General features: G+C 35.0%; 1 protein-coding gene across 9 annotated transcripts in view; it reads left to right on the top strand.

The window, feature by feature from the left end:
* Nucleotides 1-11,466, top strand: part of epb41a (erythrocyte membrane protein band 4.1a) — a 70,919-nt gene extending 59,453 nt beyond the window's left edge. For 6 of the 9 annotated variants that reach the window (XM_051872812.1, XM_051872811.1, XM_051872810.1 and 3 more), the window contains 5 exons: nucleotides 40-168; nucleotides 827-925; nucleotides 1,348-1,428; nucleotides 3,536-3,652; nucleotides 8,754-11,466. In XM_051872812.1, the coding sequence (XP_051728772.1) occupies nucleotides 40-168; nucleotides 827-925; nucleotides 1,348-1,428; nucleotides 3,536-3,634 (408 nt within the window). In that variant the 3' untranslated portion in view covers nucleotides 3,635-3,652; nucleotides 8,754-11,466. The remainder of the gene's footprint in view (nucleotides 1-39; nucleotides 169-826; nucleotides 926-1,347; nucleotides 1,429-3,535; nucleotides 3,653-8,753) is intronic. The other 3 variants (XR_007926497.1, XM_051872809.1, XM_051872808.1) reach the window with 3 other exon arrangements.
* The last annotated feature ends 4,276 nt before the right edge of the window (nucleotides 11,467-15,742 follow it).

The raw sequence follows: 15,742 nt of genomic DNA, 5'->3' as shown, positions 1-15,742 counted from the left end.
CTCTACTCACTCTCTACTGTGTCTTGACCCCTTTCACAGTCTCCTGTGGTGAAGACAAAAACGATCACTATTTCTGATGTCACCAACTCCCTTCGCAGTGAAGTCACCACCAAGGACATCCCGATAGTGCACACAGAGACCAAGACCATCACCTATGAGTCTGCACAGGTGACGGGAGACGATTTTTTTTAATCAACCCTGTTGTCTTATGTGAAAGTTGCTGTCTTGCTGTCATAATTTTTGTTTGTCCTGGGTTTGTTTCATCTTTGCTATGCCAGTATTTGTCTGAATATGTCACAAATGGAATGAATTTCATGAAACTTATCACTGGGATGCAAACTATAGTACTGTAGCATCAATCAGTACTGTACATATTGGTATCCACATCTCACAGTATTAGTGATTTTGTTAATAACAGGCATTGGTCGATATTGGATATTTAATTGACCAATATTGGATTTTAGTAATGTTGCATATATTGGTACACATCTGTATTCAGAACAGAACATTCAGAACATATTCAGAACCTCTTATTACCTCGCAAGACTTTTGTGTTTTCTCGTAAAACTTTTGTATTCTCTCGCAAAACATTTGTTCCCCTGAGAAGCTCTCAGAGCGAACACAAAGTTTCTCAGGCAATGCAAAACTTTTGCAACAGAACACAAAAGTTTTGCAAGTTTGCATTGAAATATAATTTTCCCTCCCACATCATGTTTTTCCATCACTGTGTCCCCCTAGTTTTATTAAAGAGCTGTTGGAATAAACAATAAATAATGAGATATATAATGGAGGAGTATTGTAACCACGTGTGTTTATTTGCTTATAGCCTAATGCGCTGTCAGAGAAGGAGTCTGGGATGCTGTTGAGTGCTCAGACCATCACCTCAGAGACTGTGAGCACCACCACCACAACCCAGATCACTAAGGTACCTGTTTTTCACATCAAATTATGCCTAAACTTGCAATGTCATTAAAAGTCCTGACACGTCTGCTGCTTAAAGAACTAATTGTAGTTAAATTATCTTATTTAAACACAACGTAAAACTTTTAAATTATCACAATGATAAGAATGCTGCAAAACATAAAGACTTTTTTAAAAAACTTTACAATATCCAAGTTACAAGTGATTTGCATGTGCTGCATACTAAGTTAGGGTATTGTTCACAGTGGTACCATAAGGCTGTGTACATGAGATAAAGCCATTGTTAATTACAATTTATATCACCATTTCACAGTATCTTTCCATTTGCAAGTTAGTCAAAAATTGCCGTACTGCACAGATGAGATATTTTCTTCACTGTGTTTCTGGCTCTCTCATTCTCTCGTTCTCTTCCCTTTCCCTGCTCAGACGGTGAAAGGCGGGATCTCAGAGACCCGTATCGAGAAGAGAATCGTGATCACTGGAGACACTGAGATTGACCATGATAAGGTGAAATGGACATAGTTAATAACCATTTCGTTTTTTAAAGACATTCTCATTCAGAGCTTTTCATTGATGATGTCATCAATATTATTTCCTAAAAAAAAAAACTAAATGCATATCTCTTTTTTCTTGATTCTTATGACCTCAACGTTAACATGCATAGATTAAAAGCCACAAAACTTCGATTTTGATTTCATGGGGCCTTTAAATGTACAGTCAAACCAAAATTTATTCAGACACCTTGAACATTTCATTCATTAATACAGTTTATTCACTATAGTTTAAAAAAATGGTAATAAAATATGACAAGATCTCAAAGTTAAACTGTGTCAGAAAAAAATAATCTTAATTATGTCAGATAACACTTAAGCAAAACATGGTCAGGTCAAAGTGTCTGAATAATTTTTTGTTCCAAATTTTTATCAATTTTACTGGTAGTCCACTGTATGAAGAATTGGTAACACTTTAGAATACTGATTCTTACTTACTGCATAACTAATAAAGAATTACTGAAGAACTAATAGGTAATTCTTCATTAACACTTAAGTCACTACTGTTAACTACTAAGGAAGATGTGTTAACTAATCAGTATGTAATAGAATTTTCTGAATTTGTCAAGTAACAGTGAGCTAATCAATAACTAATGAATCCTGTCATACTTCCTGAAGAACTACTATTAATTATCTACTAATTAAGGTTCAAGAAAAATAATTATGAAGTAACTACTAATGAACAGTCAAACACAATTACATTGAGTTGTGGCCCTTTCTTATTTACTAATGTTATCAGTAGTAGTATTATGAAAATGCAATATTAATAAATACAATACATTTTATAGAGGTTTTTGCCTGTGTGGTAAATAATTGTTTTGTGAGTGTGTTCTGTAAGAAATCAATATCGGAAAGAAACCCTACCCCCACTCTAAATGCCTTGCCATAGCCAACTTACCTCAGATTAATTTTTATATTTCATATACAGTACTGTAAGTGTGTCTGTTTTCCTCAGCATATCACATTACCATTGACCAAGTTCCAGTATGTAAGGCAATGACTGAGGGAAAGTGAAAATACAGGGAACCCATTAGTAATTCATAAAGAATTATTAGATAATTCTGCAGTAATTTCTTAGAACTTGAAATAGTATTCTAAAGTGAAGATTTAAGGAACCCATTAGTAATTAATAAGTAATTACCACATAATTCTGACTCAAATATATATATATTGGTCAATAACAACACGAAAACTACCCAACACTGAAAAAATAACCCAAAAATGACTCAACAGTATACATCCCAGTGTTTGGGTAGATAAATAAATAAATAAATGAATAAAATATTTTTTATCTGTGGTAAGTTAGATAGTTATGGCAAGGCAGTGGGGTGGGGTTCCTTTCCGAAGCTGATTTCTTACCAGAACATGCATACAAAGTAGCTAATCACCATACAAGCAAAAACTTCTGAACAATTTGTTGTAATGAGTCTTTTTGGGAGTGCAGTACATTATGCAGCATTTAATTTCCATACTAATAATAATAAGTGGTGGACTGTAACAAAGTAGTACAAAGTATTTGTAATTTTACTCAAGTAGTTTTGAATTGAATCATGAAATTAATAATTTTCTGTTCATTAGTAGTTACTTCATAGTTATATTTCTTGAACATTAATTAGTAGATAGTTAATAGTAGTTCTTCAGGAGGTATGACAGAATTCATTAGTTATTGATTAGCTAACTGTTACTTAACATAATCATAAAATTCTATTACATACTGATTAGTTAACACATCTTCCTTAGTAGTTAACAGTAGTGACTTAAGAGTTAATTAAGAATTACCTATTAGGGTAATTAAGTAATTCCTTATTAGTTATGCAGTAAGTAAGAAACAGTATTCATAAGTGTTACCGAAGAATTTTTGGGTATAATATGTCAGAGTTTACTTTATTTTGCTATCCTCACTTACATAAATGAACTATAGTGTTGTGCACCCACTAGTAAAAATATATAAAAAATATCAAAAATGTCTGAATAATTTTTGGTTTGACTGTATAACATGAACAGTTGCTACATATTTTTTAGCCTAGCAGTTTGGTTTAAATACTGTCCTCTCTGGTCTCCAGGCTCTTGCTCAGGCTATAAAGGAAGCAAAGGAGCAGCACCCTGACATGTCTGTCACTAAAGTGGTGGTGCATCAGGAAACAGAGATCACCCCTGAGTAACTCCTGTATGAGACATAGGTTAGTATTCATCTGCAAAACCCGTGATTATAAGACTGGGGTCGGAAGAGAGATTAATATTATATGCATTTAATTTACTTTTTTACTTTGGAAATATTGAAGTGATCTGTATGCCAAACGACCTCTTGCAGTAATGCTTCCTCGTCGTCACTCAGCATGTTTTGTTCAGTTCTGATCTATATAGGAAGCTTAAAAAAAAATGAAATGGGCAGAGTGGAAAGTGCTGCTTGTTGAGCTGGAAGGTGCAGTTTGGTAAAGGTGGAAAACCTGAAAAATTATGATCGATTTAACTATTTAAAAAAATGCTGAAGTTAATGAAAAGTTCCTTCAAAAAAATTCATTACTGATTTTTCATTTTGCCATGCAGATGAAATCTGTTAAAAGAAGACTGCTGTGAATATAAGCAATTTAGTTACAAGATGATAAGAGACTGCAGTAAATCTGCAAAATAAGATCTGCTGCAGGCATGTACAGGTTTTCAAGTTTTAAAGATCTTGTGGACGAATTGCTTAAATTCTCTGCATTCTAGTTAGAGCTTTTATTTTATTCATATGACTGACAAAAAACTACAATTCTGGATTTCTTGCTTTATTTAAAGTGCAAAAACGTCTCGGGTTATGTATGTACACTGCGTCAGTTGCTGACACTCTGGGAACACGTCCTGCGGAACCTGGTGCAGTAGCAGCTCCTGGCCGTAAATTTAGTTAGGGCAGATTCTGGGTCTTAACACTAGTTTATGATAAACATTTTTGGAAGCTTTATATTCTAATTGCTGAACATGCTGAATACAAGCAGAACACTTTTGGCAGAGGTTGCATTATTCAGCCAGAGGGTGGTGCTCTAATGTTGATTGACAGGCTTTTAGTACACACAACACACGCATAGAATTGCCTTAATGTAGCACTTATTGTCTCCGAATGTCCGAAGTTGTGGAGGAATTCCAGTGATTAAAAGAAAGTTGTCTATTCTCATAACAAACATAAAACAAACACAACAGTACTATATAAAAGCTATTCGCATGCGCACTTTTAAACAAAAGGATTTATACTTTCATTAACTTGATATGCTAGTCCACATATGAACAGATATGCCAACTAGTTACTGACCTGATGTAGACTAATATACACATAGCTGAAGCGAATTGATATCTTTCTGGTCTGGAGCGGGGTTTAAAAAAGCCCAGAAGCTTCCATGCTCAACCATTTCTGATACGGGGATCTTTTGAATTAGGTCAGTCTGAGCCACCGGCTACAGGACTGCCTAGAGCCCCTAAGAGCAGTGCTACCAGGGTAGAGCCTCAGCTAAGTCCACAGTATTACATTTTTGCCTCAGTTGTGAATGGTACCCTAATTCCGAACCGTACCATACCACTTTTTTGGGACCCTTCCATTGGGGTACCTAGCACAGTAGTCCAGTACTAATCAGATCAGAGTTTACTGCCCCAAATCGTACTGAACTGTACTGTACTCTCCTCGGTGGAAACGAGGCATTAGTAGCCAACCAGGAGATCTTAAGGGAGCGGTATACTGACGGAAGCCTACGAAGGAAAATTCTTTCACTTCAATGATTTTTTATCCAGTCTTAATAAGTTGGAGAGGCAACAAAGATTGTATTGTTAACCATGATACAGACCATTCTACTTTGTGAAAAGCCCCTCTCTAACCTTCAGTTAGCCTGAAGAATGGGATTCATAAGGAGAATAAACCTACTTTAATACGCAATATGATAAATTGGGGAGGGCAAGTGGTGAGAGAGTGGAAAAAAACTCACTTGATCCTACCTGCAAGCTCTACTCATCTCTCGAGCTCTCTACTAATAAGGATACCTACCAGGAAGCTTGACCCTGCTTTAACCCCAGTCAAAGATTTTATCTGTCAGGCTCAACCTTACGGATATGCACAAAGGAGCATAGCCTCACTTAAAAATCCAGTTGGATAAATTGGGGACAGCAGCAGATGAGAGAGTGGTCTGTATCCAAACTGATCCTAGAGAGGGGAGCACCTAATCCCTTCTTTAAACCCTAAAATAGAAATTGGGGAAGGTGACAGGTGAGAGAGTGGACATAAACTAAAAATTACCTGTTGAGATCTATACGCATAGGTATACCTGCCAAGGAGCACAACCCTGCCTAAACCCCAGTCAATGAATTAGAGAGGGCAACACATTTTATCTGTCAGGTTCAACTTTACAGATATACAAAAAGGAGCCTATCCTTGCTTTAATACCCAACCCGATAGATTGGGGAAGGTGAAAGAAGAGAGAGTGGACCGTTCTTGCGACTTAGTCCACCTCACTTCTCATCTGTCCAGCTCTACATAAAACAGTGAGTATACTAACCTACCCTTAAAAGGGGAGCATTTGATTCAAACCCCAATTAAAAAAAAAAATGGGGAGGGTGACAGGTGCCCTGCCGAGCAGTTCACCTGCCGAGCTTTATACTCATATGGATGCAAATAAACAAACATTATTTCACTCCTGCTGCCAAATTGATATGTTTGAAGAGCGACAGACAACAACAGTGGGGACTAAAGTCACAATGAATACCGGCCTCACTATTGTCCAGCAGACCTCTAACCTCAGCTGTTACCCCTTCTTTTTAAGCCACACATCGCCATCTAGCTTTATGCTCTGAAAGGTTAAATAACAAGTAGGACATTAACAGTGATAAATACCTTCTTGTTAACCTTTAAGTTCAGGAAGCATGCCAACATAGTCCAGACTTTGTTTGCACCATCACTTAGTATCCCGGAGAGTGGGTAAAATATATGAAAGCGAACGTCTGATTGTTGAATACAGATCACCCAGGGGGTGCATTAACATTTTCTTAGTTAATTAATTTTCAACTTCAGCAATACTGAAGAAAGGGCATTACAATTAAATGAGCTGACCCATCTGCCATTTCTCTTTTCTGTTTGAAATGACAGATCGACTATTTACTGCCAAAACCATCCGTTAAAAATATTCTTTTATTTATTTTATTTTTTTTGTTTTTTGTTTTTTTTAATGTACAGCGATGCACACTTTCTAAATTGAGCAGTCTGCTTTCTCACCATTCTTCAAACACACACACAACTGCCTCTCACAGCACACAAACAAACGACTTCCTGAAGACAACAAAGTTGATGACATGTAATGCAGGTGCCCTTTAATGCGCACAGGCGCTCCACGTGACGTCATAGGACTGCCGTCAACTAATAAGATTGGCGTGATTTTTACACATGCGTCTGACACCGGGCTCCGCAAGACACATCCCCATAGCATCAGCAAATGATGCAGTGTTGAGTTCCCCTTGAAAGGGAACAACTTTTGCCAGACGAATCCTTTCAGTCTGTGATATTTCAAGATAACACTTAATGTCAAAAAGATCACCAACCATTGTTTTTGGATATACATTCCAAATTGATGTTTGCATCCCATAACATGCTTCCCCTTTCAGTGTTGCGTGTACTCAATGTTTCAAGCAAAGCATTAGCTCTACAAATACATTATTGTGTCATCTCTCCCTCTGCGGCCCAGGTCTCTTAGCTTGATGGGTTTATGGCATGTATTTAAATCTCCCCTCCCATGGGCAATAAAGCCATACCATCTCTCATGCTACGTTAAACCCATTACAGCATTTCTGAGATTTTTTTGTCTTTCAAAGCAGTGAGGAAATTGCAGAATACTGCAAGTTTACCACTACAAACAAACAAACAAAAAAATCCCATAACAAGATGGTAACGATGGAAACCCTCCATAGCCCACCTCATACAAACAGAAAGGAGTCCTTAGGATCGTAGAGAATTAGACACAGACATGTAAACTGTATGATTTACTGTTAGCATTAACTGTGCTCTAATAAAAACCTCAGTCCCTTGGACAGCACTGTTATACTGCCGTATTTGTAGTCATTATACATACTGGTTGCAGGGTTGGTGGCATTCGGGATTTTAAATTCCAGTTCAGCTTAAGCAATTCAATTGAGGTAACATGATGCAGAATTTAATTAGATGATATGAAAATTAGAGTTTATGGAATATTAGATGATACATAATATTAATTAGATAACATTAGATGATATTAATAATCGTTGTTAATGGCATCTATAGAAATTTGTATAAAATTTATTTTACAATATTTAATAAATTATTATTTATTTTATGGACTATGATGAAGAACAATGTTATTTTAGTATTATTCATATACTATTATAGTATTTACTAATATTTTGACTTTTTATTTTTATATTTTCAGTTTTATTAATTTTATGTGATTTTTGTCATTTTTATTAGGTTTTGTTTTTCTAAATATTTCTATTTAACTTTAATTCATATTTCTTTCAGTTTTAGTAATTTTAGTACTTCAGCTTTTTTGTTAGTTGTCAAGGCAACATTTTTAGTTTTCATAAGTTTCAAAGTTTAAGTTTTTCATTTGATATTTATATTTTATTTTATCTCAGCTTTTTTTTTTTTTATATAGTTTTAGTTTTAGTTTTTAATAACAACACTGATAAAGACCAACACCAGAAGACCAGAATCATGTAACTTTCAACTCTCAACTTTTCAATGTTTTGAAAACGAAGTCAAACATAAAAAAAATATCAATAGAATGTTTGGATTTTTGACTGCTTTTGTATAGTTCCTTTTAGTCCATAGTTTCGAGTGTAATAGTGTAATTTGTGTAATAAAAAAATGAAGGAACTCTCAGAGTTAGGTCTGTAAATGGCGACTTTTAGTCTGTTTGTGTGAGGCATTGGGCATCTGGTGCTGTTTAACCAGCTGTCAGGGTGGTATGTATACAGACACAGAACTCCCAGAGGATAATGGTTAATGCTGCCCTGCTAGTTTGTTCCCACAGTGCCCTTTTTGTGCGTGCAGAGACCCATTTCACCCCATTCGCCCCATCAATGTTTACTTCACTTTCTCTCAGCCAGAGAGTGCTTCAGTTTTCATATTTACCATCCACCATTATTTCTATGTCAGTCAGGTCTGCATGCCGCAGGCATTCCCGGTTTCCGTCATGGACTCCGTGACCCATTTGGGATGTGTTTACTTTTTGCCTGACCAGAAATGTTCTTTCTCGCATGATTGTTGATCAAAACTTTGATCTCACATCAACACAGGGTGAAAAAAAACGGGACCAGTCAGGTTTATGAATGTGAAAAAAAACAACGCAAGAGCCCTCACATCCAGCCCCTTCCCATCAACCCACTATGCCCACCAAGTTCCCCCCACGGAAAAAACACTTCCTGTAGCAGCACGTCCCACCCAGCCATTGCCGTCTGTGACCGCCTCATTCCAGACCCTAAACATCTGTCAGATCTCAAGCGTCTTGTACTGCAAAACTGAGCATCTACTCCTGTCCAGCGTCCAAAAGCAGAATTCAAAGCAAAGATTCATCCAATTCCCAACGCCTTGGACAGACTTTTCCCAAAAAACCTGCCTGACCTCCACCTCGTTCAAGACATTCCATGATGGACTGAACCATGTTACAAAATCGTTTTGTAAAACAGTGGCAAAAGAGCATCTTTTTATCTCTAATTCATAGAATATTTTTAGGGTGGATTCCAAAGGGTTGGTTTACATAACAACAACTGGGTGGTGGGAATTTAGAAGACAATTTTCTAAAGTGTCAATTTGTATTTTTTTTTTTTTTTACTTAATTTATTTCTTTTAACAATTGGTTGACTATACCTCTTATTATGTTGTTACAGGCATTTTTTGTTGTTGTTGTTGTTGTTCAGACAGGGCAAAGGACCATCTGTCATAATCTGAAACACTTGTTAAAGGGGAGGTTCACCCAAAAATTCAAATTTTCTTTCTTTCATGGAACACAAAACAAGAACTTTAGCAAAATATTTATGCTTCTCTTTTCCATTATTTTCCAAGAAAGTGAAAGACTTAATATTTAGGGATAGTTCACCAAATAAATAAATAAATTATCTGACATTATTTACTCAATGTTGTTCCAAACTGGTATGACTTTCTTTCTTCTGTGGAGCACAAAACAATATATTTTTGAGAATGTATGTCTATACAATGCAAGTCAATAGTCACCAGAACTGTTTGGTTACCAACATTCTGCAAAATATATTCTTTGAGGTGATCCATAGGAGAAAAAGTCACACAAGTTTGAGGTGACGTGGGTGAGTAAATTATGACAGAAATTTAATTTTGGGGTTGAACTATGCCATTAAGTTGTTTCCCCTCCTCTGTTGTTCTCTAATTTCATTTTCGTTCACACACATTCAAATATGAAAGGGTTTAACATCAATAATGTCAAACGCCATTCATTGTCATGAGTCTCGCAACTGAACCCAACGCATCAGTTTGAACATGGAAATAAGGTTTTTGAGTACTGTAGAGGCCATATCATATGATCATATGTTTTTTAATATTCACAATGTACATATGTAGTTTTGTAAATTCCTCAAACAAAACTATCATATGACTTCATAGGACTTGGATTATAGTGCATTAGGCACATAGACTACTTTTTTGACACTTTTATGGTTCTTATTTTTTGGAACTAGATAGTTCCATTCCCTATTCATTTTTATTGTATGGAAGAGTGCAGCATGAACATTCTGCTAAACTGCTAAATTTCACAGAAGAAAGAAAGTCATACAGGTTTAGAAAAACATGATGACAGAATTTTCATTTTTGGGTAAACTTTTCTTAATTCAGAACTCCATCGTGTTGTAAAGTCCTATATTTTATGTTCCTCTTAAATGTGAAAGTATTATTTTGTTCTTGGTGTAAAAATAATGTGTTAATTTCATTCAGAATGCTGGAGCAATTTCAGATGTTTTCTTGTGTTTTAAAGTTATGTTACTTTGCATATTTGTTGAAGGCTTGTATAAATTTTCTTTTGTCTCATTGGTAATGTCATCCTGTGTCATCATGGATTGGGGGTCTGATGAAGATGGGGTAGGGTATTGTAGTGAAACTACATTCTATTATATTTCTATTTATTTTCATCAGTTTTGTTTTCTTGTTTGTGTGTGTACTTTGCATTTTAGATGCCCTGCTCTCTTAAATGCAGCTTTGGCGTTTTTGTATTAGATCCAGAATCCCAAACACCAGCTCCTGACAGTTTTTAAATGGGATTTGCAGGGATAACTTTATTCATTTTCAGTATATTTCTACTTTTCTACTAGAGGGGGCAGTATGTTCTTACCCATGAGTCTATAGCAGATCTGCAAAGCCTTCAAAATGAGCATCCACACACAACCTGAAGTGGTTTTAGATGAATTGGAATTGATTAGCCAGGAATGGAGTTAATTTGCAATTATGGTAATTAACTTAATCTGAAAGTGATCAGACAGATCCTACAGCAAATTAAAATGTGTTTCCATCATTCATTAAGACATTAAACTGCTCTGATTGACTTTAAAGGTCAAGACTGACAATTCTGTTGCAGTAATTCAATTCTAAAAAATCAAAGTGGGAATTTTGTGGATTTTATATTGTGCATCAACACTGCCGGTGGCATAAGGGCTCCTGTGGTAAAGCGTACTGCCCTGCGTCAAGCCGACAAGTCCAGTATGTCCAGTTTTTAAATGTCTATTTTAAAATGTTACGCTTTTATAATAGTTCAAATAGTATCCTGTACAGAGACCAAGGTGTTGTAGTTCGTTCGGTGTGTTGTTTTCTTCATTGTGGCACTCCTTTCCTATGCTCGTCTGGGGTGAAGAAAAGAAAAGAATCATACATTTGTCCTCAGAGGTTCTTTTTTTTCTCATCACAAACCTCTTTCTTTTTTGCCATCACTGAAAAAAGACAAATGTACAATATAGCACCATGCACTGAATAAATTCCAACTTAGACACATTCTTCACATGGTTTCATGAGTTTTTGTTATTCACAACCTTCTTTACGGTCTCCTTGTGTTGTTTGTGTGTTTCTTAATACATGTTCCAGGTCTTCTCATGGGTGTTTACTTGGTACTTGGTAATCTTTCATTAAAATTACTTCCTTTTCAGTTGACATCAGTCCCTGTTTTTTAAACTCCTCGCCTCCAACCAACACCCATTTTTCACAATCCAGTCAATTCCCAATAGATAAAAAGTCCTGCTCAACTTTTTCTCTTTTAACACCATTTCACATAGAATGTGAAATGTGATCTATGTCATGTAAATTAGATTTCATGGTGATCAAGTCTCTAATACTCCTGATAACCATTTTATAATTTTCAATTGTTATTAAAGAAAAAAGAAAAAACTCAACATAGTAGCCCAGAAATCACTTGACACAGCAGAAACACTGCTCAACATATTACTTCCCTTACACATGCATAAGATGTGTGAAACAGGCCTAACTCTTCAAACGAGCACTGCATTTTATTACTAGTGTTTAGCTTGATGAAAGCAAGGCTGCAGTTAATGACTTTTACTGCAGTGGATTCCCTCATAACCCTCGAGACAGGTGGTGTGAAGTCTGAACACGGAATTAAACTAGAGTCCAGAATAAAACAAGATTCATCAGGAAGGTTATAGACAAATCTGGAAAACAAATTTAGCTGGAAATGACAGCACTATAGATGGTCTGCTGTTAAAACAGATGAATATTGCAGATTTTCTTGTCTTTGCTTCATACTCTTGCATCATGCACTATACGCTTTGGTTTAGTTTCTTAAAAATTGGCGGCACTAAAAGATGTGGCTGTTGAATTAATTTATTACACTGCATTCAGGGTTCTTACTGGCCATAAAATATTTAATGTTTGAAAGGTTATTAAAAATATGATATATATATATATATATATATATATATATATAATTTTCAGTGATAAAAATAGCAAAAAAGCAGTGAATACTTCTCATTTGGTCAGTCTATGAGCTGGCAGACTCAACAGGTAAAACTGTTTGAGTAATATTTAACATTGAATAATATTTAAGCATATTCATTTGTGTACCTGAAAAATTAACAAATTAAATTAACCCAATATTCCTATTATTTGGTTTTAGAATTTTGTACTTTGTACTTTCATATCACCAGTGAAGTACATACTTTATAGTGCATATTATAAATGCAAAGTGGAACACAACTTTAATGTCTCATGTTCTTTGATATCTGCTTATTCCACTTGAGATTATCCTCTTTATATCATATGTATGCTGATGGTGCACACACACATATTCATGTTATGATCATGTCAGCCTTGTTGGCGCATTTCTCTTCAGTCTGTCAGAAGGGATCAGGAAAGAATATTTAAGAGCTTCAGAAAGGCTCCATCCCTGTAACTCGTGAGTTGAAGTCAGTTGGAATTATCCAGGCAATTAGTTTTTCCTGGAGCTGTTATTTATGGGAATACTCTGAATGTTTTGAATGTTTAATCTCTGGCTGCCAATTATCATCTCTCTAAAGGTCAGCGAGAGTGCTGGGCCGCAACCATTGTAGCATTATTTGTTAAACCAGCCAATAGGATCTGAGGCTGTCTTACTCTTTAACATCAGCTCACTGGGCAGATGGATTAAATGCTTAACAGTGGCACCTGCAATAAATTGTGTCAGTTAGAAGTGGATGACAGGCAATATCTCACTCTCCTGTCCTAAATACAATCTTAGAATTACCCCTAAATGATAATGAATGTTAAAAGTGATTTACATTTTTGTTTAAGGTGTGGTTCTTTCCAGAATCATTTTGAGGCCAGGGGCCTCATTTATAAAACACACGTAGAATCAGATTTGATCCAAAATTCCATGGATTTCATCCTACGTCAAAAATGAGGAGCAAATCGAGATTTAGAAAGGCCACAATGTGAAAATGTTCATATGCGAACACCAACTGAAGAGTGGTCATGCATACCAGTAAAATAATCTAATAGCATATCTTAAAATGTAAAATACACCATTACAATATGAATTAATATGTGCAAAAGAGCAACCGCTTTGTGATAATTACATCGTTGAAAATAATTAATTTGAATTCATTCATTATGATTTATTGCAAAAAGTTATTTTATGTGACCCTGGACCACAAAACCAGTCATAAGGTTCAATTTTTTTAAATTGAGATTTATACATCATCTGAAAGCTGAATAAATAAGCTTTCCATTTATGTATGGTTTGTTAGGATAGGACATTTGGTACAACTATTATCTGAGATACAACTATTATCTGGAATCTGATGTGCAAAAAAATCAAAATATTGAGAAAATCGCCTTTAAAGTTGTCCTTATCAATGCATATTACTTACAAAAATACATTTTTGGTATATTTACAATAGGAAATTTACAAAATATCTTCATGGAACATGATCTTTACTTAATATCATAATGATTTTTTGCATAAAAGAAAAAGCAATAATTCTGACCCATAAAATGCATTGCTCGCAATTGCTACAAATATACCTGTGCGACTTATGACTGGTTTTGTGGTCCAGGGTCACATATGGGTCATTGACAAATAAAGCGTCAAAAAAGGTATTTTTAAAAATTCTTTTCAAAACTGATTTAATGAATATTTTTAAGTCATGAACAATGTGTTTAAACAAGTTTCAGTTGTTAAATAACATCTCAAAGTGTTTAAATTCACTTTTTGACTGTTTTTATGTCAGGCGGTACAGCCAAATAGTTGTGTGTGTGTGTGTGTATATATATATATATATATATATATATATATTACTGTAGTTGTACCACCTGACATGGAAAGTGTACCAACCAGTTGGGGTCCTCTAGATGATGCATTATCATGTTTACTGTTATTACCTTGTCAATTCATAATAAAAGAGCCATGTTTGCAGTTGTGCCACCCTGACATTTGAGAATATACAAATTGCTGGACAAAAGTTTATTTTTATTTATTTTTTTTATTTTTTTTCAGTTATCTCAACAGCTTTAAAAGTACTGATATTTATAAAAAAAAAAAAAAAAATGTTTATATGAAAGGTTTCAAACCTAAAATGATGCCACAGTATTTAGTTTTTATTTTATTTTACTATCAAGACACCATTTTAAATAGTTTTCTTAGTCTGTTAATTTGTTTGGACAGTTGCACCACCTGACATTTTGGGGGTTTAAGATAACAAAACATAAAATAATATGTATTATTTAAATGTACTAAAAATGAATTCAAACTAAAAACGTTTTATAGGACTTTGACAAGAATATGCATGTCATGTCATTGACCGATATTATATATATATATATATATATATATATATATATATTACGCTTATTAGGGAAATAACACACCTTAGTAAAAGGTTAAAAGGTTTGGGACTATCTTGCTTCATCCAAAATTATTTACTGTCAAATTAGGATGAAGAACTTTGTTTAAAAAGCATGTTCTAAAGTATGCATGTTTAGCATATTTAAACTTCCGGGGCTCCTGCGCCAACTGAGCATCTGCCATTGAGATGGAGTCCTACATTGGTTTGTGTATCTGAGGCTAAACATCTATACAAAGGCTTGTTAGAGGAATGTCCAATTTTTTGCTTTTTTTTCACACAGAATGTTTAAAATGTTAGTAATGTGTGCTGTCCATGGGCGAGGTTCATTGCAGCGATTAATAATTTAATGAAATAAGGTAAGCTTCCAGTGTGAGCCACAAAATGGTCTGTGAGGCCAGCACACGGTCTTGAATTCATATTCATGAGTGCACTGAGTTAAATGATTATTATATATTAGCAGCAGCTGGTCTACCATATGTGAATCTGCCCATGAGGTGCGATATTCAAGGGTTCATGAGAGGAATTTAAAAAAGGTAACTACTTTTTTTGCTCTAAGTTTAGGATCTTTCAGACTTAAATGAAAAGGGGGGTTGTTTTCCCACAAGTTGGAATGTCTTATTCAAATAAAATGGCTCTATAGTGTGTATTTTACAGAAAGCATGTGTTTGCTGGATTTTGCTGTTTTTGGACCTGACTTTGAGAATGTATGCAACCTAAACAGGTCTATTATAAGTTAAACATGAAATCTTAATGTGTAAAACGTTTTAAATCGGCACCAAACTACTGCATACACCTTTGATAAATTCATGTCAATGTCAAAATTGCCTTCATGAAAATAGTGGAGTTTCTCCATGCCGAAAAACAATATTTGAACAAGAGGTCAACTGTAGTTCTGTCCTCTTCAACAGTTTATTAGTCTTTAAAGTGTTTTCCCCTGT

Source organism: Ctenopharyngodon idella, chromosome 19 (assembly GCF_019924925.1).
Source record: "Ctenopharyngodon idella isolate HZGC_01 chromosome 19, HZGC01, whole genome shotgun sequence".
Taxonomy (NCBI): Eukaryota; Metazoa; Chordata; class Actinopteri; order Cypriniformes; family Xenocyprididae; genus Ctenopharyngodon; species Ctenopharyngodon idella.
Note: the sequence above shows the minus strand (reverse complement) of the source record. Positions and strands in the feature narration are given on the sequence as shown.